The following is a 23,428-nucleotide window of genomic DNA, read 5'->3' as shown; positions in this document are numbered from 1 at the left end:
GTATAGTCAATATTTGGAATATTTCATTTGAAATGTTTGGGAGTATATGTACATACTCATGTGCATATGAATAGTAGATACGACATGCATAACTTGCTTTTCTTCCATACCACGGTATAAGTATTTTATTTTGTTATACAAATTTTTTACTTTTTTATATTAGCCGTTAATATATTAAAAATAAAAATGTTACATTTTTAAAGCTAGCCAATTTTTTTAGCCCCATATATGCATAAAAATACATTTTTTATTTGGCTTTTAGGAAGACTTAAAAGACAGCGACATAAACTAGAGATTCTCAGACATTAAAATGCGTCAAAATCACCTGGAGGGCTTATAAAAGCTCAGATTTCTAAACCCACACTGTTTCTTACCCAGTATGGGGCCCAAGAATATGGATTTCTAACAAGTTCCCAGGTGATACTAATGCTACTAGTTTGAGAATTATTGGTTTAAACAAGTAAGGGATTGATGAATATCAAAGGGTAAAGGATTGATGGCATAGAGCTAGGCCACCCAGGCCAGGTACTGTGGTTGCACGATACCTTGGGAACCTCAGCTCCTTGAATCCTTCTGTTCTACTACCCTTAGAGTGTGGCTTTAGGCCTCATAGTCCCATCATGACCTCTGCAGTTCCTTGTTTCAATCAGGAAGAAAGATTTTTTCCAGAAGCTCCACCTCGGGACTTCTGCTTATGGGTTTTAGCTTAAAACTTTGTAAAGTGGACCCCTTTACCTGTAAGAAAGGCTTACAACTATAGTTGATTCATGGTCAGTTGGCTGGTTTTAAAGCTAGCTATATTCCACCCTGAGCAAAATTACATATGACAGACATCCTTATCTGCTTCATAATTTTAATGAGGGAGTTTATATTTCATAGGTCAATTTTTTTTCTAGGAAGTAGGATACAAATAACTTTTAAAAAAGGAACAATCTGAGCTGGAAGGGGATTTATAGAAAGTGTTAGAAATTTGGAATCTCTATTTTGGAGAAGAGAAGCATGAGCTGCTCAGTGACATTGTCATGTGCCATTGAAAGCTCAGCTGATGACTATAGGTTCATGCTAGTGCAGTAAAGAATCTTTACAATATAACAGCTCAGGAGCTGAGAAAACAAATAGCATGATTGATTCAAAGCTGGAGCCTAGTAAGAAAAGTGTATTGGTAGGTTCAGAGGGTAAGAAAATCGTAGAAACTGATAGAGCAAAGGTTGAAATGTCATCCCCAGGAGTATGGGGCTACAGAGAAATAAAAATACATTCCTTATTTCTCTGTTAGGTCTTTATGCAATAATTGAACCAAAAAAACTTAAGAAAAAGTGATTTCAGATGACAGCTAGTCTCCAGTATAATTTGTCTCAGGTCCAAAGGAGTCACTAAAATATTTTAACTTCCAGCTCCATATTTAAATGGGATTTTGTTTCATTCTATTTTGAACTTTTAAAAATAATATTCTTTTAATTGAGAAACAATAAGACTACAACCCTTGACCCAATTCTGGTGTTTGTTCTATGTTTTACTTCAGGTTTCTTTTTAGATGTAAGAAATAGAGACCAACTGGCATTAGCTAGCCCCTACCTAACAAAGGAAGTTTACTGTAAAGGCTCACATTGAAAGAAAAAACGACTGGTATCACAGTAAAATCTGGTCTTATGGACATTGAAGCTGAATGGTGGTTGGGTTTCAAGGTATCCAGAGTCAACAGATGTTGATTCCAGTGGTCCCCAGTCTGCATAATTCTGCTACTTCCTTCAGTTCCACTTTGAGCAAGCTTCTTCGTAGTTTCTGCCTACCATGGTTTTGCACAGGGCCCTCTAGCAAATTCTTAGTTCAAATCTCCAAGAAAGAATAGGATTGTCTCAATGCATCTTTTTGTGTCAGTCAGAGGTGGAGAAGCTGGCTATGGACTGGTTCCTAAAATCAGGTGCCCATGTCTAGTCTAGTCATTTTTACCTGATTGGGCCCGTCTGGCCAGACATGGTCACCTAGGCAGCAGAGGCTCCTGATGGAGCAGCTAGGCATAATAGGTGGTTCTAGCTAATACAATTGCAGGTAGGTCAGGAATAAGGAAAAATGGGCCCAGCACTTACCCAGGTACATTTTGGGGTGGAAACATTGTAACAAAACTGTTAAAAACAAACAAAAAAACAAAAAAACCTCTAATCATTGTGTTGCTTGTTCAGATTCTGCCAAATGCACTCTCACAGATTTGGAGCTGGAGCTCTGTATATAAAATACAAACATAATTCACATAATTATGGATTTTTTTTTTCTTGAAAGGAAGACTGCTCACAGTTAGCCATTGATCAGTAGCATTGACCCATCGTTGTAATGTAAGTGAGGAGGCAATCACTGGCAGAGAAGCTCCTTAGTAACTCAGACCTTCGGTGTCACAATTTTTGCCTTAATAATTATTGTCAAGTTTATAAATAATCCCTATAAGTGAAACAAGCAAGAGTTTCACTTTGGTTTATTACAGTTTTTAGTTGCAGTAAACCTTACTTATATGTATAAATTATTCAAATGCCTAGAAATGCTGAGCTATGAATCATATTGCATTCAAACATCTGTAAGACTTTTGTTTCACATTAAAAACATTTTATTAAGGAGTTAATTGTGTTATACTTATTTCAGGAGCTATAGTCAGGAAGTAAATTTAATTTGAAGTACACTTAGAAATGTAACAGATTATGTAAAGTAAGTAATTTTCAAGTTAAAATTTACTATAATTTCCTACCCCATAATGATTACAGGTTACAGCCATCCTAGGTGTGTTAAGACAACACGTCTGTTCTTTAGGCTCAAGTTGTTCATTTCAGCAATGGTTACTTGGGCACTATAGAATTTGGAGTTATGGTAAAGTATTCACTGTTATTTTATTTGCAGCATTAATATGCTTTAAAGGATTACTACATGGTTATTTCTCTTATAAACATCACTAAATTCTTTAAACTTCCTTAATTACTTTCTAAATGTGAGTTGGATATTTATTTGGTAAATTAAGTTCTTTTTACATTTTTTTTAATGCTTCTAGGATTTTTGGTCATTTGAGAGGTAGGAGAGATCCCTGAGAGAAATAGTAATATTCCTGCTAATTTATACAAGTGAAGGTTCAAGTAATTAATTTGAATTTTAAAAGATGTAATATCACTTGTATTCCAGTCTTATCCGGTTATAAATAAATAAAACTAAACAATGGTTTAAATACATGTAGGTAAACAACAATCATGGAAAGAAAAAGTATTAGTAGAAGGTCAAACACTGAGGAAAAATAATGGAATTATCTATTCACAACGGTTTATATGGTTTATATAACTGCTAGACCTGAATCTCAAATTTAGTTCTAGGATTTCTGTCAGCAAAACTAAAGAGTAAAAACAGAATAGTTTACAAGATAGAAGAAATATATCAGCTCCTCAGTAGGAACTAAGATCTTTGCCTTACATTAACATTTTAAACATTTTAATTGATAAATATAACGTGTGTAGAAAATGAAAAAATGTACAGCTCAGTAGATTACCACAAAGCAAATACTTTTGTAATTAACAACTAGAACATGAAAATAAACAAAGCCAATAAATACATGAAATTCTCTCCTCCCTCTGTCCACTTCTAATCACTGTCCCTTCCCCCTCCCAAAGGTAACTATTATCCTGACCTTTATGGTAATCATTCCTAGATTTTTCTTTATCATTTTAACACTAAAGCTTACATCCCTATACAATATAGTAGAACTTTGCCTGATGGAATTTATATGGGATTTATTTAACATTATGGAGGAGGGTTGGGAGGTCTAGCTTTTTTTGCTCAACTTTGTTTGTCAGATTTATCCATGTTGTCGCACAGAGTTGTAGTTTTCATTTTCATTGCTATTTTGTTGTGTGAATATAGTTCAATATATTTATCATTCTACTGTTGGAAAGCATTTGGTCCACTTACAGTATGAAGTAATTTTGAATTGAATTCTACTGCTAAAAGCATTTTTCTTCTTCTTTGTTTTTTCTCTTTTTTTTCTGTTGCCCAGGCTGGAATGCAGTGGCACAATCATGACTCACAGCAAGTCAACTTCTGGGCTCAAGTGATTCTCCTTCCTAGTAGCTGGGACTACAGCCATGAGCCAAAATGCCCAGCTAATTTTTTGTATTTTTTGTAGAGATGGGTTTTCGCCATGTTGCCCAGGCTGGTCTCAAACTCCTGGGCTCAAGCAGTCCACCTGCCTCGGCTTCTCAAAGTGCTGGGATTACAGGCATAAGCCACTGCATCCCACCAAAGCATTTTTATAAACTGTATCTTGATGAACAAGTCCATGCATTTAAACAGAGAATATTCCTCAGAGTGGGATTGCTAGATCAAAAACTGGTTTCCAAAGTGGTTGTGCCAAATTATACTCTCACCAGCAGTACGTGACAGCTTCCATTGGTTTACTGCCTCGATACCTATATTGTCAGTCTTTTTAACTTTAGCCATTCTGATATGGTTTTCATTTGCATTTTCCTGATTAAAAATGAATCTGATTTTTCCATAAGTTTGTTGATAATATTTTCTCTTGTGAAGATCCTGCTCAAGGGTCTCATCCACTTTTGGTTTTGACAGTCAATCATTTCCTTAGTGATTTGTATCAGTTCTTCATATAACCTATATATAGGCCCTTAAATATGTCTTATAAATATTTTCTCCCAATTTGTGCCTTGCCCTTCCTTCTCTTTAATGTTGTTTTTGAATGGACAGAAGTTCTCAAATTATCAATTTTGTGTAGTCACAATTATAATTATGCCTGGTGACCTTTGTTTTATTTCAAATGCGTTCTCTGTCATGAAGACAATTTATACCTTCTAAAATGTTATTTTATCTTTTACAATTAAATGTATAATGAATATATATGCACCTGATTTGGGGATAAAGTTTGAGGTAAAGGTCATGTTTCTTTCTTTTTCTACATGAATATCAAATAGACCAAGCACTATTTAATTTCAAAAGTCCTTTTACCATTGCTCAGAAGGGTCACCTTTGTCTTAAATCGTGTTCATTTATATGGAAGTCTGTTTCTGTGCTATCCTGTTTCTTTCATCTTTGTCTATCCTGACACCATCATAACACTGTCTTAATTACCATAACTTTACATAAGTCTTGATACCTGGTAGATATCAACCCTTATTATTCTTCGAGAGATCTTCAAGAGTTTATTGATATTTTTGGTCCCTTGCATTTTCACATAAATTTTAGAAAAAACTTACCATGTTACACACACACAGTCACACACTGGGCCTTCGTATGTATTTATGTTGAATCTATAGGTCAGTTTGGAAATAGCTGACATTGTAACAATATTGAGTCTCACAACCCATGAACATAGTGTAACCATTTATTTAGGTCTTCGTCTTCTTTCAAAAAAAAAAATTTTTTTTTTTTTTGAGACGGAGTCTTGCTCTGTTGCCCAGGCTGGAGTGCAGTGGCACAATCTCGGCAAACTGCAACCTCCACCTCCCGGGTTCAAGCAATTCTCTGCCTCAGCTCCCGAGTAGCTGGGATTACAGGCACCCGCCACCACGCCTGGCTAATTTTTGTATGTATGTATGTATGTATTTACTTATTTTACACGAAGTCCCCCTCTGTCGCCCAGGCTGGAGTGCAGATGCGCGATCTCGGCTCACTGCAAGTGCAGTGGGGCAATCTCGGCTCATTGCAACCTCCGCCTCCCAGGTTCAAGCAATTCTCCTGCCTTGGCCTCCCCAGTAGCCGGGACTACAGGCACGCACCACCATACCCGGCTAATTTTTTGTATTTTTAGTAGAGACAGGGTTTCGCCATGCTGGCCAGGCTGGTCTTGAACTCCTGACCTCGTGATCCGCCTGCCTCGGCCTCCCAAAGTGCTGGGATTACAGGCTTGAGCCATGGCGCCCGGCCTCAAAAATGTTTTATAGTTCTCTTTGTAGGAAGGACAATCTTTAACTTATTCCTAGTTACTTGCTATCTCATGCACTATTATAAATACTACCTCTTTAAAACTTCAATTTTATATTTGTTGCTAATCTATTGAAACACATTGGTCTTTGAATATTGACTTTGTATCCAGCAACTCTTAAATTAATTTAGTAATTTTTTCTACTTTCTTTTGGATTTTTCTATGCACATATCATCTATGAAAAATTAGCTGTATTTCCTCTTCTTGAGAAATTCGAAGACTCTCAATAATCTGAATTTGACTAACGTGCAATTTTCGTTGTAAATTCAATAAAAAGTTGCTAGTGTATTCAATCTCCTTTCCAACTCACAAGCTCCCACTCTCGACTACTACCCGAACAACCCCCACCAGTCTGGAGGATTTTGAGCCTAGTCACTCCTCCAGAGCAGGCTCCTGTCCCGGCTGCGGAAGTGCGCGCGCCCTGGGCACCTTAACAGTTCCGCCCCTCTCCCGGACCCAGCCAATCAGCGGCCGCATCTTGCGCGCGCCCCACCGACCAAAATGGCGGCTGCCGTTGGTGCCGGGTGCGGTTTGTAGTGCTGTTGTCCTACTCATCCCTTTGCAAAATGTGAAAGAAGAAGCGGCTGGTGGAGGCGGGCCATAGGCAATGAGTCGGCGAAGGAAACATGATGACAGCCCTAGTCCGAAGAAAACGCCGCACAAAACAGCGGCGGCGGAGGAATGCGGCTCGGTGGTCGAGCCAGGGAGGAGGCGGCTGAGATCGGCCCGCGGTTCGTGGCCCTGCGGGGCTAGAGAGGGGCCTCCCGGGCCAGTGCGGCAGCGAGAGCAGCCTCCGACCGCCGCCTTGTGCAGTAAAAGTAACCCCGAGGGTGAGACGTCGGCAGCGCGGCCTGCCTTGGCTTCGGCGCCGCATCCCCACGGCCCAGCTTGCAACAGGGAAATCTGGGGTGGGGGTGGAGTCTGGAGCGTGTATTCTGTCTCTGGGATTCACCCCTCGAGAGTCCAAAAATAATCCTATACCACTCCCCGATGGGCTTTTGTCCCCGAACTTCAGCACTACCCCGTTAGGTTTGACCATCCATTTGCCTCCGCCACAGGAATAGGTAATGTGGTTTACCTGTTTGCGGGAGGGCGGCTGCTTTCCAGGCTGCTCCTCCAGTCAGCAGCAGTGGTGGAGTGAGAAGAAACAGCTGATAGGCCCGCTAACCTCAGTTTTTGCCCGGAGAAGTTATTTCTCTTTAAACCCTTTTTTTCCCCGTGACCTGCTTTAGAGAAGAGTTCATAGGAAAAGTTAAAGTTTGTCTCAAAGCCTGGTAGATGTCTCACCTCATTGTGAATAAACCGGAAGTTCCTGTGTGTAACATCCCTCCAAATAAGATACTAAGGATCTCTTTCGTCTCGATTAGTTTTAGGTGTTACTTTTTAAAAGACTTCTAGTAAATCTTAGTCGGAACTGAAACTCATACAAAAGCCTTTATTCTGGAGCATGTACTTGAAATAGTGCTTTTTTTTTTTTTTTTTTTTTTTTTTTTACCTTACGTGTCTTTTTTCTTTTGGGAAAGAATCTCGCTCTGTCACCCAGGCTGGAGTGCAGTAGCACAATCTCGGCTCACTGCAACCTCCGCCTCCCGGGTTCAAGCGATTCTCCTGCCTCAGCCTCCCAAGTAGCTGGGACTACAGGCGTGTGCCACCTCGCCTGGCTAATTTTTTGTATTTTTGGTAGAGACAGGGGTTTCACCGTGTTAGCCAGGATGGTCTCGATTTCCTGACCTCGTGATCCACCCGCCTCGGCCTCCCAAAGTGCTGGGATTACAGCCACCGCGCCCGGCCACCTTACATGTCTTTAATAATACTCCTATAAAGCAATTTGGGAATGAACAAAAATCTTTATAAAAATTTGAAAGTGATTCTAGACAAAAATTCCCAAGCATTGGATCACTAATGGTTTTTGAAGAATGGCAATTAATGTAGATTAGATAGAGTTGGTGAAAGGGGGCTAAACATATTTAGGTTTCTGTTGGGTTACTTTGGATTTTTGAATGTACCTATAAATTACAGATGGTTCCCCAAAGCCTCCAAGACTCAATGGTAATAAATAGAATGACTTAGGTTATACAGTATTGTATTATGCATTCATAAAGCTTCTGGATTATCTAGAAGTGTTTGCTATTTACAATGTGAAGTTTGCGAAGTGCCGCGTGGATTTTTATGTGAAACAAGCATTTCTGTTACGGTTCAGGTAATTATCTCTGGGAAAAAAAATTATCTTGGACTATAAAAGTTAGTCTCAGCTATTTGACCTTGGGGTCTTACGAAGTAAGGTAATGCTTTAAAATGCAACAATTGTTATTTTACTCATATTTTATATAGAAAGGTATGAAACACCAAAGAGAGCGCTGAAAATGGACTCACTGTCATCTTCCTTCAGTTCTCCTAATGATCCAGATGGACAGAATGATATCTTTTGGGATCAGAATTCTCCATTGACAAAGCAGTTAGGTAATTAATTATTAACATTTTTTATGTGAGTAAATATTTGATAAATGATTCAGATTTAACTAGAATTCTAGTCAGATAATAGCATCGGGAACCTCTGAGAATGTTATATGATTTTATCTGTATAAGTATGTGATGTAAACACATAATCCTCTAAGCTGCACTAAATAAAATTACTTTCTAAGAAGTGACAGCTGTTTTTTAAAATTGAGGGTTTTTTGTTTAAAATTTATAGAAATGTCTTTGTTTCTTTAGGTAAAGGAAGAAAAAAACAGATTTACACCACAGATAGTGATGAGATTTCACATATTGTTAATCGTATTGCTCCTCAGGTAAATATCACTAGTTTTACAGTTTGTTTTAAAACAGTGAAGAATGTGCCACTAAGTTTTTGTAGTTTCTTTAAATGAAAAGTATTGTCTATTATAATTCTTTTTTCCAAAAATAAGGCAGCAAAGATTACTGTTTTGCCTTTTCTACTTTTGAAATACATATTTTGAAAAAAGGAATATAATATAAAATACAAGATATTTTCTTAAGTATATATCTTGTTTTAATTTTTTAGAGTAATTTTTGACTAGGGCATTGTGTTTATCTGTAATGTTGTGCTTAACAACATACAACATCATTTTTCAAGTTGCTAAAATAATAGAATAAGGCAGTGAAAAAAGTTTATACTTCTATGATTGTTTTGTGATTGGTACTTCCTGTCTGTAACATTTCCCCATTGAAACTAATAATACTCATTGACTTATAAGATTATCAAGAAACACTTACAAAAGTGGAGAGCACTGAATTCAAATTTAGTCCTCATTCAACCTCCTATGCTGTGTGACCCAGTGCAAGTTATTTAAACTCTCACCACTTCAGTTCATTCAGCCATGAACTAGAATTATTGTGTTGCTCTTGCTGTCTTCATTGGATCATTATGAGGATTAAACTAGATAAAAATTCTTTGTAAACTATAGAGTGCTATAATTGTAAGGTTACGTTAAGGTTGTTACTGTAATAGAACCATCTCCAAAGGTTTTTTTTTTTTTTTCTTGGACAGGCATGGTGACTCATTCCTGTAATCTCAGCATTTTGGGAGGAAGGCTGAGGCAGGAAGATTGCTTGAGGCCAGGAGTTTAAGACCCCGTCTCTTAAAAAAAAATTTTTTTTTTGAGTGTTTCGTTTCTTTTTTTCATTTCTGTTCTTGTATTGTTTGAGTGAAATAGAAATATGTTCAAGTCAATCATTTGACACAAAGCAATCCAGTAACTCTAATATTATAATTACTAAGAAGCAAAGGCTCAATACGTGAAACTGTTCTGAACTTCTTTACTTTTTGTTCTCTTTTTCTTATTTAACATTTAAATCCAGAGAACATTTTTGCTTAGTGTCTTCTCTGAAGGAAGTATGCCATTTTTCCTTAACCTGCGCTTGAATAGTTACTATATGTTGACCATAAACAATAGATGGCACTGGCCCAAAACATGGTTTGAAGAATTACTGTCACCCAGGTGGAAGAGACAGAAAATGAAGTTTTTCTTAGCAGCTATAAAATATCCAAAATTACACCTAGCACAGTCAAAACAACTCTGTTGCTACTAGCTCTACATTCCATTTTTAGCATGTCATAGAAATTCATTTTACTTACAGTTCATTAGTTAAATAGCATTTATGCCATAATAGTACTTACTCTATAAGTTAACAATAGATCTTCATTAATTGTGGGTTTCACATGAAAGAAGCATAATAAAATGTGTTTGGGCGGGCCAGTCTAAATAGTGATAAAAAGATAGTTGTGAATAAATTATTGGACTCTTTACCTAAGTGGGCTGGAAATAATAGCTCATATAAAGAAATGACAACAGTACACAAGTGGTAACTTGTATAAAAGAAAAAAATATAGTGAAATTAGTAGCTTTAAAATGTTACCCTCTTAAACTGAGTACTTTTAAAGCATATAAATCTTTAGCAGTTTCAAGGTCTGTTTGAAAGCTTGTCATGTTCTCAGAATGACAAATACTTATATTGTTTATTTTTAGGTGAGTCATTCTCAAATCATTTAGTTTTAACATTTTCAGAGATAGCATTTTTTTAAATATGCGCTTTTATTTTGGTTGGACAGTCAGTTCACTTTTTGCAGGGATACTTTTATACAATGTTGTTTATTTGAAGATGGTATATATCTTCATTTATACAGCTTTGCACAGTATACTTTTTATAATGAAATGAAGTAATGCATTTAGATACCTTATACAGCACCTGGATTATGGTTGAAAATCAATAAATTATGTAATTATTCATGAAGAAATATGTAATATAACATGTATAAATAGTATACAAACATACATAGGACCCATATATATGTAAAGTTGGGTACATAAAGTCATAATTTAGTTCTCTGAAAATTGAATGAATTTAAAATTACTTTTGTAAATGGCAGAGTTCATAATTAAGACTATGATTCTTTAAATTCTTTAAATTCAAGATTGTTGAAATAAAAGGGAAAATATATTGACTCTGAAAGTGAAATTACTGATTTTCTTGAGTATTTGCAAAGCTAAAGGCAACTAGGTTCAAGTTGACATTAAGAAAACTTTTTTGATTCATTGAGGATTTGAAGTACCAAGTTGTAGGGATCTTTTCACCTAAATCTTCTAGTAAATAAATGTATACTGACACTGGTATGCCCAATATTGTGCTGGATGCTGAGTTATTCTAAGAAGAGTCCTTGCCTTTGAGTAGCCTATAATCTAGTAGTAAAATTATTTTTTAACTTGTGTGATATTTATGTTCATTCTAGGTACTATAAAATAGAGTGAAAATGGTTACTTGATTTGATTTGTTGGTTTGGTTTGCAATTAATGCCTAAAGCTCATTCTGTAATTTTTTTGTGTGATCAAGTGACTGAAAGGTACAGCAAAAGTATCCAGGTCTAAAATGCCTTTTTTCTGTATATTATCTGGGCTAAACTTTTCTGCTTTCTCTATTTTTTTATTCTTATTCCTGTCTCATTCTTAGCATCAGTTCTAACCTTGCTCTTATCTCTTAATTCATTCCTGATCTTAATTCTGAGTGTTCTTAATTTAGGTCAACATGGATTGTCCAACTTTAGATAAAGATTATAATAAGGATAAAGAAAATTTGGAGAAACAGATGATACAGAAAGAATTCCATATGTATCTCCTCTCAATTCTGATGATTTCTGCCACACAGTTTCTGACACTAATGTTTTTATAAATATCTTAGGACAATTAAAATGTCAATTTTCTTTTGATAAAAACATGCTTCTGTTATTAAATGTACATTTGATAAATTTAATTCTTAAAACTTTTTTTTAAAATAAGCAATTTGTAATTCTGAATGTTTTCATTCTCTGAAACATAAGTGGATCAATTATTGTAGCTTATTATTGCTATCTCCCAACTTATTGTTTTTGAGTTTGGTAAGTGTTACCTCACCAGAATTTAGGAAATTAATTCAAAATCGTTAGTTTTTATTTTCTTTTTTCTTTCTTTTGTTTTTTTGGAAGGGGGGGATGCTACGCTGGTACTTTATACCTCTTTTTTTCCCTATCTGCCAAAGGATGAAAAACCAACAACAAATTCTATGCTGGACATGTGGATTGGTGAAACTGCTATTCCATGTACTCCCAGTGTAGCAAAAGGAAAATCAAGAGCAAAAATCAGCTGCACAAAGTAAGTTAAGACTTTTCAGCTTTTCTGAAATTCAGTGAAGCAAATATTTTTTGATAATACTCCATTTTGGTTTTGTGAATATATCAAAATTTTTGTTAATAAAATTTCCACAGTTTTGATCTATCAAATTTTGGAGTTAAAATAATTATAACTGTTAAAATCTCAGAGCTTTAACATCAAAATATGTTAAATAACAGTTGGATATAATGTTTCAGAACATTTTTAGTTATTTTTTAATCTTGTTTAATAGGTTAAAAACACAAAGTCAAGAAGAAGAACTTATGAAACTGGCTAAACAATTTGATAAAAATATGGAAGAGCTAGATGTGATTCAAGAGCAAAACAAGAGGAATTATGATTTTACCCAGACGATTTCAGAAACAGAGATTTTAAGTAATTATAAAGATAATATACAGATGTGGTCATCACATAATATAGTTCCCGAAATAGATAATGCTACAAAAAAGCCAATCAAAGGAAACACCAAGATGTCTGTGGCAAATGATCAAAATAGCAGTCAGAAGCCATTTGACCAAATTGCTGAAGCAGCCTTTAATGCTATTTTTGATGGTTCTACTCAGAAATGTAGCGGACAGTTAAGCCAAGAACTGCCAGAGGCTTTTTGGAGCAGCAGTAATACTACCTTTGTAAAGACAAATGCTTTGAAAGAGGAGAAAATCATTACTAATGAAACTCTGGTCATTGAAAAACTGTCAAATAAAAGCCCACGATCACTTTCTTCTCAAGTAGATACACCCATAATGACAAAATCATGTGTGACTTCCTGTACTAAGGAGCCAGAAACTTCTAATAAGTACATTGATGCATTTACTACAAGTGATTTTGAGGATGATTGGGAAAACTTACTAGATAATGAACCTTTTGCTATGCAAAATATCGACATGCCTGAACTCTTTCCTTCTAAAACAGCCCATGTTACTGATCAAAAGGAAATCTGTACCTTTAATAGTAAAACTGTTAAAAATACGTCAAGAGCAAATACAAGTCCAGATGCCAGGTTAGGAGATTCAAAAGTATTACAAGATCTTTCTTCAAAGACATATGACAGAGAATTAATAGATGCAGAATATAGATTTTCACCAAATTCAAATAAATCAAACAAATTATCCACTGGAAATAAAATGAAATTTGAGAACTCTTCCAATAAAATTGTTATTCAAGACGAAATTCAAGATTGTATAGTTACATCTAATCTGACAAAAATAAAGGAAGATATTCTTACTAAATCTACTGTACATGCTTCTGAAAGGAAGTCAGCTTTGAACACAAGATATTCTAATGAACAGAAAAATAAGTGCATTTTAAATCAGTCTATTAAAGCTCCTGTTAATACTGATCTTTTTGGCTCTGCAAATCTAGGCAGTGAAACCAGTGTTAGTAACCCAAATCAGACTAGTGCATCAAAAGTAGGTTCTTTCTTTGATGATTGGAATGATCCCTCATTTGCCAATGAAATTATTAAAGCATGTCATCAATTAGATAATACCTGGGAAGCAGGTGATGTAGATGATGATTTGTTGTACCAAGCATGTGATGATATTGAAAGACTAACTCAGCAACAAGACATTAGAAAGGACAGTAAGACATCAGAAAGTATATGTGAGATCAATAATAATTCCGAACATGGAGCCAAAAACATGTTTGCTATATCTAAACAAGGAAGTAATTTGGTACAATCAAAGCATTTGAATCCAGGCAGCATTTCAGTGCCGACATCTTTGACAAATAGCTCACAAATAGATAAGCCAATGAAGATGGAGAAAGGGGAAATGTATGGAAATTCTCCAAGATTTTTAGGTGCCACAAATTTGACTATGTATTCTAAGATCTCAAACTGTCAGATAAATAATCTGCATGTGTCTTATACTAACACTGATGTTCCAATACAAGTGAATAGTTCCAAATTGGTTCTTTCAGGAAGTTCAAGTTTGAATGTAACTTCAGATCATATGAATACAGAAATTACTACTTATAAGAAGAAATTGAGTACTAAGCAGCTATGCCATAAGACTATAACAGATGAAGCTCACAGCAACCTTAACACAACAGTTGGATTTTCAAAGTTTACATTTACAAGGATGAAAGATTCTCAGATTCTTTCTCAGTTTAATCAAAATTGTATAACTGGAAGTATGTCTGATACCAAAATTACACAGGGTGTGGAGAAAAAGAAAAGTGTCAACCCATTACTGGAGGAAGCTGTTGGACAGCAATCTTTGGTGAAACTTTCTGAATCTTTCAAACAATCTTCAAAAGGTATGTATGAAATATGAAATAGTTTTCTTTGAAAAGCATCTTAAAAAGTAGTAAAATAATTATTTGTTGTTTTTGAGTGTGAGTAATGTATAAGGTAAAACTATTCTATGACTAGTTAATTTTAAGAATTAACTAGAATTCTTAAAATGATACTTGGAAATAATTATACTGCATTATACAGAGTAGTTGGTTTATTTTTCAAAATATTACATTGAATTCTTTCCCAGCACTTAATACAATGACTGGCATATAGTAGGTACTCAGTAAATATTTTTTGAATAACTTATTCTTTCTTGGAAAATCATACCTTTAGATATATGTATTATAGTGTTCATTAAGATTGTATTTACTAAATTGTTTTAAAACTTGAGTAATCTTCTGGGAAGCAGATGATGAAGCAGTGAGGTAAATAATATTTAGAAATTTAGAGCATTCTAGTTAAACGTCTTTACTAGTGTGATATTTGATATAAACGTGCTAGCGGTGATGGTTAAAATTATGATTTACTTATTTGATAACAGCTATCATTTCTGATTCTTCCAATTTCTCTTTTCCCCAAGTCTCCATTCTATCAATAAGTTTCATTCTTTCTATCTCAAAAACCGTATCCCCAAACTGTCCATTTTTCTTTCTACAACAAGTTAACATTTCTTGATGAGACTACTGCAGTTCTTTTATCTATCTCCTTTCAATTCTTATCTCCAAATAGTGGAATAGCCTTTTAAAATTGGATGGGCAAAAATGGCGTTTCTATGCTTAAAACAACCTTCAATGGCTGCCCGTCATATTTCAAATAAAATCCAAACTGTATACTGTGACCAACAAAGCTGTGGATTATCTCTCTTTAACCTGCGTCTCCTCTTTTTTCCTTACCTACTAAGCTTCAGCTATACCAGCTATCTTTTAGTTTTTCAAACAGTGTATGTTTTTCTTCCTTGTCCAGGAACTTAGACCGTGCTCTTCCCTTTGACTAAAACTACTTCTTTTCAACATGTGACCCCTTCCCCACTCTTTTGTTGGTGCTTTCTTACATCTCAATATAAGTACTACTTTCTCACAGAGGCCTTCCTTGAAGAGTCTATAAATAGATCTCCTTGTTTATTTTTTATTTCCTAATTGCTTTCATCACAAGTTGCAATTAAATATTTAGTGACTCTTCTCTGTCTTGTTGGCATTACTGTTACAACTTTCCTATCTAAGTGACTTTTTTTTTAAATTTACAACAGTAATATGCTAGTTATTTAAAAAGAAAAGTAAAACAGTATAGAATAATTTAAAGGAAAAAGTTAAGTCTTCTGTTTCTCCTTTCTGATAACCATCCCTTACGGAAAACCACTATTAATAGTTGGTATGATGTAGCATTTTCTATGAATATAAAACGATATGTGTGTGTGTATGTACATATATATGTGTATGCATATATATATACCTATAGATCTATTTAAATATAAATAAATCTGTATACCCACTATTTGGCAACTTGCTTTTGCCTTAATATATTATAGCTGTCTTTTCCTATTAGTACATATAAATTTATTTTAGTCCTATTAATGACTGTGATATATATGGTGGATGTATCATAATTTAACTGTTTCTCTGTGATGGAAGTTTGGGTTGGTTGCAGTCTTTTGCAATTACAAACAATACTCCAGTAAATATCCTTCTGCATAAATTTCCGCATGCTTGTATAATTGTATCTGTTAATTCATAAAAAATTGCTACAAGAGGAAGTTTTAAAATTTGATGGATACCACCAAATTTCTATCCGAAGCAGTTATACCAATTTATCTTATCAACACTGACAGTAAATAGTTCTCTACACCCAGGGTGTCCAATCTTTTGGCTTCCCTGGCCCACATTGGAAGAATTATCTTGGATCACACATAAGATACACTGACAATAACAATAGCTGATGAACTAAAAAAAAAAAAAAAAATCACAAAAAAATCTCATAATGTTGTAAAAAAGTTTATGAATTTGTGTTGGGCTGCATTCAAAGCCATCCTGGGCTGCGGGTAGCTTGCGGGCTGCGGGTTGGACAAGCTTGCTTTACATGATAGCCCAAACTAGATATTTTGAAATATTAAAAATTGTTCTCAATCTATAATAATTTTAAGTATTTAAATTTGTATTAAAGTGAGCATACTGTAACTAAATCAAGCATGTTCCTAGCATGACTTTATTTACAGATAGAGTTGACCCTTGAACAATGTGGGGGTTAGAGGCGCTGATCTGATTTGCAGTCGAAAGTCTGTGTATAACTTTTGATCCCCTAAAAACTTAACTGCTAATAGCCTGCTGTTGACCAGAAACCTTTCCGATAACATAATTAATTAATACATATTTTGTATGCTCTTATATGTATTATATACTGTATTCTTATAATAAGCTGGAAAAGTGTTATTAAGAAAATAAGGAAGAGAAAATAATATTTACTATTCATTAAGTGAAAGTGGATCATCATAAAGGTCTTCATCCTCATAATCTTCATGTCTAGTAGGCCGAGAAGGAAGAAGAGTAGGAGTTGGTCTTGCTGTCTCAGGGGTGTCAGATGCAGAAAACAACCTACAAATGAGTGGACTTGCCTGTTCAAGCCCATGTTGTTCAAGGGTCAACTATAGTTATAATTCTATAAAAGACTAAACCTCCTGGAGTATTTGAGTTTTCCCAAAACTCCTATCTACCAATCTATCTTGCATTTTTTATGGATAATCTGCGTTTTAGCTTACCTTATCAATATTTTCTTTAAGCTTATTGATAGTACTGAATCTCTTAATTACTATTAACTTTGTTGATATTTTCTATTGTTTCTACTTCCTTTTACTTTGGTATGTAGCAAGCTGCTCTCCAGGGAAGTATCTCTGAAACAAAACTCACTTAACTCCCACATTTATTTCAGGCAGGAGTTGGCAAACTATGATCTGTCCAAATCCAGCCTGCAGCTTGTTTATGTATAGCCAGCACACTAAAAATGTTTTTTACATTTTAAATGGTTGGAAAAAAATTAAAAGGAGAATAATATTTCATGACATTTGAAAATTGTATGAAATCCAGATTTCATTGTCCATAAACAGGTTTTATTTGAATACAGCTCATCAGTTATTTATACATTATCCATCACTATTTTTGCTACAGTGGTACAGGTGAGCAGTTGCAACAAGATACTCAAAGGTTAACATTCTTGCTTTCTGACTCTTTACAGGAAAAAAAAAAAATTACTGACCCTTGCACTGTAAGATCAAGATTAAGAAGAGCAGCTTTTGCTTAGTACTTTACAATATTTTAAGACTTCATTGTGTATTTTTATTATAGATTGAGTTAAAGGAAAGACTGATGGGAAAAATGGATGAGTCCCTAAATCAAATTTTCATGGTGTGACCTGATTATCATTTGAAATTATTTTCTATAATATTGCCAAGCAAATTGTAAGACCAACTTTAGGAAGTTATGTTTTCTGCTGTTGTAGATTATTAACCTGTTTTCTTTCCACACAGTCAAATTCAGTGTAAAGTCTTTGTATGTGTAGTCTGAGTTTGTTGTGTTTCTCAGCTTTGAGACTAAAGTATTAGATAATTAGTCAAGCTAATTAGAAAGTATCTTCTGGTGTCTCTCTTTAGGAAAAAATATCTACAGTCTGTTAGGTAAATAGCTTAGGAAATAAAAGCCATCAAAATCATCTGGGAAACTTATTTAAAATATGTATTTCTTGGCCTGAATACCCCCTCCCATTTCTGATTATACCAAGAAAGGAAAGGGAGGCAGATTATATATTTTGGAAAATGCCTCTGTTAGTTAACAAGAGAAATGTCTCATAAATTGTGAATCTTTTTCTAAATGTCAGAATAAATGATATACTTAAATATGTATTAGGGTGATAGTCTTAAACTTAAAATATCATTTAAATGAGAAAGTGATTTCTAATACAAAGCTTCAACTTACTAAGTTAATTGAGATTATTTTAAAGTTTCTCCAAAATGCATCCTCCAAATAAAAATATAATTTCTGACAGTGAATCACAGGTAACCAGTTTGACATGACAGATTTCATTTTATCACTCTAAAATATATTTCCTCAGTGGATGAAATGAAAACTTTATAGCTCTATAGGGAAAGTAGATGTGAATATTAATATAACATCTTATGTAAATATACACTGAGATTGATAGCTAATTTAATTCCTTATATTTTGACTATTTTCCAATTAAAGTTTACATAACATTTTAAATCCCAATGTATCCTTTTTTAAGATATATTTATTCGTGGGTCATATAAATTAGATGTCATTTTCCACAAGAATTATTTGGTGGGTAGTCAGTTTTCTATCAAATTGAATTTTATCACACTGTGAAAAGAATGTATCAAATAGAGACAGATCCATCAGTGCTTGATTTTCTTTTGAACTGGAGCATTATATCTGTATTATGTACTTAGAATTTTATATTCAGTAGTTTAGTTTGATTTAATAGCCAACTAATATGGCAAATCTGGGTGATTAAAAAAAGCAAAAATTAAAGCACATATTGAATGACTTTATAGGCTATAAAAGTAAAACTCATCTTTTGTTGAATTTTTAGAGGAAGAAGAGAAAAATAGAAAGTGTTCTCCTGAAGAAATTCAGAGAAAAAGACAAGAAGCACTGGTTCGGAGAATGGCTAAAGCACGAGCCTCATCTGTAAATGCAGCTCCCACTTCATTTCTTTAATGAAATATTAGTTGGAAGACTTCACAAAGACTGCTGATAACTATCTGTGATAGGAAATTTTTTTTTCTTGATTTCTCTGTGAGAAATGTAATGCTGACTTTTATAAAGCCTGGACTTCTACTTTATTTAATAAATCAATGTTTGTTTGCAATGGTAAATGAAACATTTCCTTGGACATGTATTTGAAAGTCATTATATACAAGTTTTGGAAATTCAGGAAAGTTAGCAATTATGTACGGATATTATACAGAGGAAAGTAGTTATATTTTTAAATGCTATTATTGCAGAGGATCATCAAAAAAGAGGTAATCTACGTTATTTCCTATTCTAATGTCTTTTCCTAATACAAAACTTCAACTTTCTAAGTTAGTAGAGACTGTTTTTGTAGTTTTACTTTCATTAACTGTTGCTTAAGGTTTTTATACACTTCCAGATTTTAATTAATACTTTCATATTTCTAGGAACATGGTTGATATGAAATAAAGGACTTTATTTGTAAGGAAATTATGTTCAGTTCTTAGAAGTGGATTTGAATTTTAATAATTCTAAAATATGACACATTTTGGAAACTTTCCACCATATTTAGGAAAACTTTGATTTTAGAAGTCTAACATAGAGGAAAAGAAGTAGTGGATTGTCTACAAAAGTAATGTGGCATCATTAACATTTAGAACTGGCAGAAACTTCATATGTCATCTGGTCCAGCTTCCTTATTGTGTCGGTGAGAAAAAGTAATACTGTTTTCAAAGTCATAGACAAGTTAATGCTGTGCTACGATTAGAATGATTTATTTGGACACCTAAACAATTATACTGTTTGTTTCAAAGTATCAGTACATAAAATAACTTGAGGGAGTATTATTTTCTAGTATAAAACAAAAGATGTAATTAAAAGCACAATAAGGACTGTTTGATAATAATGCTCATTGTTCCTTATTTTGCTTTAAAGAATTAGTCTTTCCAGGATATAAAAATGAGAATCTTTTTTCTTTTCAGTTTTTCTGTAACTAATTTTCCCCTCAATTAATTTACTTAGTTGACTCATCTTTTCTTCTCTATTACTGTTTTGTTTTTTTCTTTTTTTGCCGTTTTGCCTATTTGGAATTTGCTAAACCAGTAATAGAAGTCCAACTAGAGGGCGTAAGGCAGGGAGGATGCTTTATTCCTCTTAAATGGTTTTAGGAGATTTAGAGAAAGTTAGAGATATGAAACACCTGTCATGGTGTGGCATTTATCACTATCAAGTGTCTCAAAGCTGTGATAATATGGTAGTTACTGCCCTATAGCTATACAGATACTCCTCAACTTACCGTGTAGTTACATCCCAATAAACCCATCATGAGTTGAAAATACCTTAAGTTAAAAATGCATTTACTACACTTAATCTACCCAACAACATAGCTTAGCTTAGCCTACCTTAAACATGCTCAAATCACTTATATTAGCCTAGAGTTGGGCAAATCATCTGGCAATATGGCACACTGTAGAGTATCAGTTGAGCTGATGCCCAGCATCATGAGAATGTTGTACCACATATCTCTAGCCTGGGAAAGAATCAAACTTTAAAGTATGGTTTCTATTGAACGCATATCACTTCTGCATCACGTTAGAGTTGAAAAATTGTAAGTCAACCATTTTACGTTGCAGACTGTACATCAAAAATGGTATTTTCATATCTACAGTGGAGTACTGGAGTTTAGCTAACCTGTATTATTTTTCCAGGAATATATAATAACCTAGATAAATGCAAGTAGTTTCTATGTACGAAAATAAAGAGCTGAGAATCTTTTACTAAAAGTGGCTTCACTGTGTTCTGACTATGCTTTGGATATCTCTGTCCTTGCTTAAGCTCCTCCCTGCTTACTGCTTGCTTTTTTAAGAGTACTTTTAGCCTATTCTGTTCATTCATTTAGACTCAGCCTAATTAGTCTGTTTGAACCTCGTACCTAACCATCTTCACTGGAATTGATTGCTTCTCTCTGATCATAATGGTACTAATTATTGTGTCTTTCATTGAGCAATACTATAATGCCTTTATGTGTTGTTTAGTTGTATAAATCTTATTTTATAATTTGTCATTTTGTGTCTCCGGTAATTCTGCCAAATTCTTATACAGCTCATAGTATTATTTACGTAATAGTTTTCTCTAAGTGACTCCCTTTTTTTTAAAAAAAAAAAAAAAACTTTTATAGCACTTCTGGGTGGTGGCAGGTGTAATGGCCCTGTACATCTGAACCTCACATGACTGGTTTTTAGGGTCACTGCTCCTGTTCATACCACTCTCCTTTCCTATCCTGACTCTTCCTTTAGCCCTTGTTGGAAACATTAGGGGGTGAATGGCCCGTAAATGAGCATGCAGAGGGCTGTCTATATAGTTTGCCTGGCTTTTCTCTTTCCTAGTCTGTAGGGAATCTGGGGAAGGGACAACTGGTAGCCTGGCAATTTCCCCCTAAAGTTCCGCTGCTGTTTCTGCATCTCAGACTGATGCTAATAATGCCATTATTTCCAAAAAGAGCCTGTTGAAAGCGGAGCTTATCTCTCATTCATCTTTTTCTGTTATAGACAGATGACTCGGACCCCAGGAACATTTGGGTTGCTTACTGCAGACAGTTAGTGGTATGCAGATATGTATCCTACCATGGGAAACACTGCCTTATATACTACCCTATTATTACCAGCTTTTAAGTTACCAAGAACAGAGACACCTTTCTCATTTCTGTCCACCTGATACTGATAGCCAGTGGTTACTCATTAAATGTTGAATGAATTTAGACAGAATCTGGTGGCAGAAATCCTGCCCTCCCCGACTTGAGACAATTTGACTCTGATTCTCTCAGTTTTAGGGTTGGGAAATGTTTCTAGGAACAATTTAAGCCTAGCACTAGCGTTAAGTGATTATTTAGAATCTGACCATGGATTTCAGTTCTTGCCAGGTGTGATCATAATCACTTGTGGGATCCTAAAACAAAAACTAAACTTGTCCTCCTGCCTTCTCTTAGACCTCATAAATGAGTAGATGTAGGATTTTATTTCAGATGTGTCTTTTGAAAGCCCATTGGCTGTAGCAGGCACTATTGAAAATAAATGTAATTGCTAGACTTATATAACATTGCTAAATGGCTTCAACTAAATTTACTTCTCAAAACAACCATATAAAATAATACTTTTACACCCATTTTACAAATAGGGAAAGTAATCAGATTGACTTTCTCAAAATCCCACATTTAGAAGTTGGAGCTAGAGTTTAAACCCAAATAATCTTAATTCCAAATATTGTGACCTTAACCACTGAGTATACTATCATCTGGAAACAATTCATAAGAACTAGTTATCTATGGAAATTATCAGGAAAGAATTAAAGCATTTTGGGCATTTGTGCCAAAAATACCATCACTATTCTGTAGGTCTCTTATAGCCCAGGAGAATACTTTTTCCAATCCCAATTTCTGTTACAGATGATTGCCATACTTTATGTGTGTGGGTGGATAGGTTTTGATTGTATTAGCCCACATAGAGGTTGCCTATTTTCATTCAACTATTAAACAAAAGAATAGAGAATACATAAAATGCATAGCTACTTTAAAATGCCTTCATTTCACTTCATTTAGTAACTTCTGGATGTTCTGGTTTTGAATCTATTGAGGAAAAATTAATTTCCTAGTCCAAGATATAATGGCATACCTCAAGCTGCTAATAAAACTTCAATGCAAGTAGTAAAATTAAGGTTTCTGGTTAGATGCACACTATATAGAGTACTGGTATTCAAGCGTTTTAAGTCCTAGGGCCTTTTTATACTCTTTAGTTGAGGACTACAAAAAGCTTTTGCTTAAGTGGGTTTTATCTGTTGATATTTACCATATTAAAAGTGATATATTTATTAGTATATTTGAAAAGCCATTAGATGTTAACAAATGTGCCTGTTATGAAAAACATTTTTTAAAACAAAAATCTGGCAAAGAAAATAGCATTAGTTTTTGGCAACTCTTTGGTATCTGACTTTATAGAAGATATCTGCATTCTCACATATATTTCGCCATTTAATTTGTTAAAATTGTTATAGTAGAAGTATACAGAAAAGTTCAGTCCCATGCAGATATGTAGTTGGGAAAGGATGAAGTATTGTGATAGTCTTTTCAGATAATTGTGGATATTCTTTGATATTACACCAGCACTCAAAAAGTAATTTCTTAAAAATTAGTTGTATTCCAAGATGGAATAACAAGGACCACATGTACTCTTCTTGCTGAAATAACCAAATTTTAAAAAGATAAACTACATGAAAAAGTGGATTTCAAGACACATCAGCGCAATTAGGAAAGTGGAAATATGGATCTACACAAAGGAATGAT

At 34.4% G+C, this 23,428-nt stretch overlaps 1 protein-coding gene and 1 long non-coding RNA gene across 4 annotated transcripts in view; one reads left to right on the top strand and one right to left on the bottom strand.

Annotated features, from left to right (window-relative positions):
- LOC103783712 (uncharacterized) overlaps positions 1-7,252 on the bottom strand; it is a 220,410-nt gene extending 213,158 nt beyond the window's left edge. The window contains exon 1 of one of the 2 annotated variants that reach the window (XR_609284.6): positions 7,038-7,252. This is a non-coding gene — a long non-coding RNA (uncharacterized LOC103783712). The remainder of the gene's footprint in view (positions 1-7,037) is intronic. The other variant, XR_010109201.1, reaches the window with a different exon arrangement.
- On the top strand, positions 6,391-20,880 carry ETAA1 (ETAA1 activator of ATR kinase). 2 transcript variants are annotated; one of them, XM_003830911.5, is made up of 6 exons: positions 6,391-6,789; positions 8,291-8,419; positions 8,672-8,748; positions 11,990-12,102; positions 12,353-14,379; positions 18,953-20,880. In XM_003830911.5, the coding sequence occupies exons 1-6, from the start codon at positions 6,567-6,569 to the stop codon at positions 19,078-19,080; spliced, it is 2,697 nt and encodes an 898-aa protein (XP_003830959.2). In that variant the 5' UTR covers positions 6,391-6,566; the 3' UTR covers positions 19,081-20,880. The 2 variants fall into 2 exon arrangements, with proteins under 2 accessions (XP_003830959.2, XP_063450666.1); XM_063594596.1 differs by lacking the exons at positions 6,391-6,789; positions 8,291-8,419 and having other exon boundaries at positions 8,688-8,748; positions 9,468-12,102.
- The last annotated feature ends 2,548 nt before the right edge of the window (positions 20,881-23,428 follow it).

This window comes from Pan paniscus, chromosome 12 (genome assembly GCF_029289425.2).
Source record: "Pan paniscus chromosome 12, NHGRI_mPanPan1-v2.0_pri, whole genome shotgun sequence".
NCBI lineage: Eukaryota > Metazoa > Chordata > Mammalia > Primates > Hominidae > Pan > Pan paniscus.
The sequence above is the reverse complement of the archived record's forward strand: the minus strand, read 5'-3'. Positions and strand labels throughout refer to the sequence as shown.

Bases quoted from the DNA above. Each gene is read 5' to 3' on its own strand.
- ETAA1 (XM_003830911.5), top strand. From the start codon at position 6,567: ATGAGTCGGCGAAGGAAACATGATGACAGCCCTAGTCCGAAGAAAACG. The intron at 8,749-11,989 runs GTAAATATCACT...TATCTGCCAAAG, and splicing joins TTAATCGTATTGCTCCTCAG to GATGAAAAACCAACAACAAA. The intron at 14,380-18,952 runs GTATGTATGAAA...TTGAATTTTTAG, and splicing joins TTTCAAACAATCTTCAAAAG to AGGAAGAAGAGAAAAATAGA.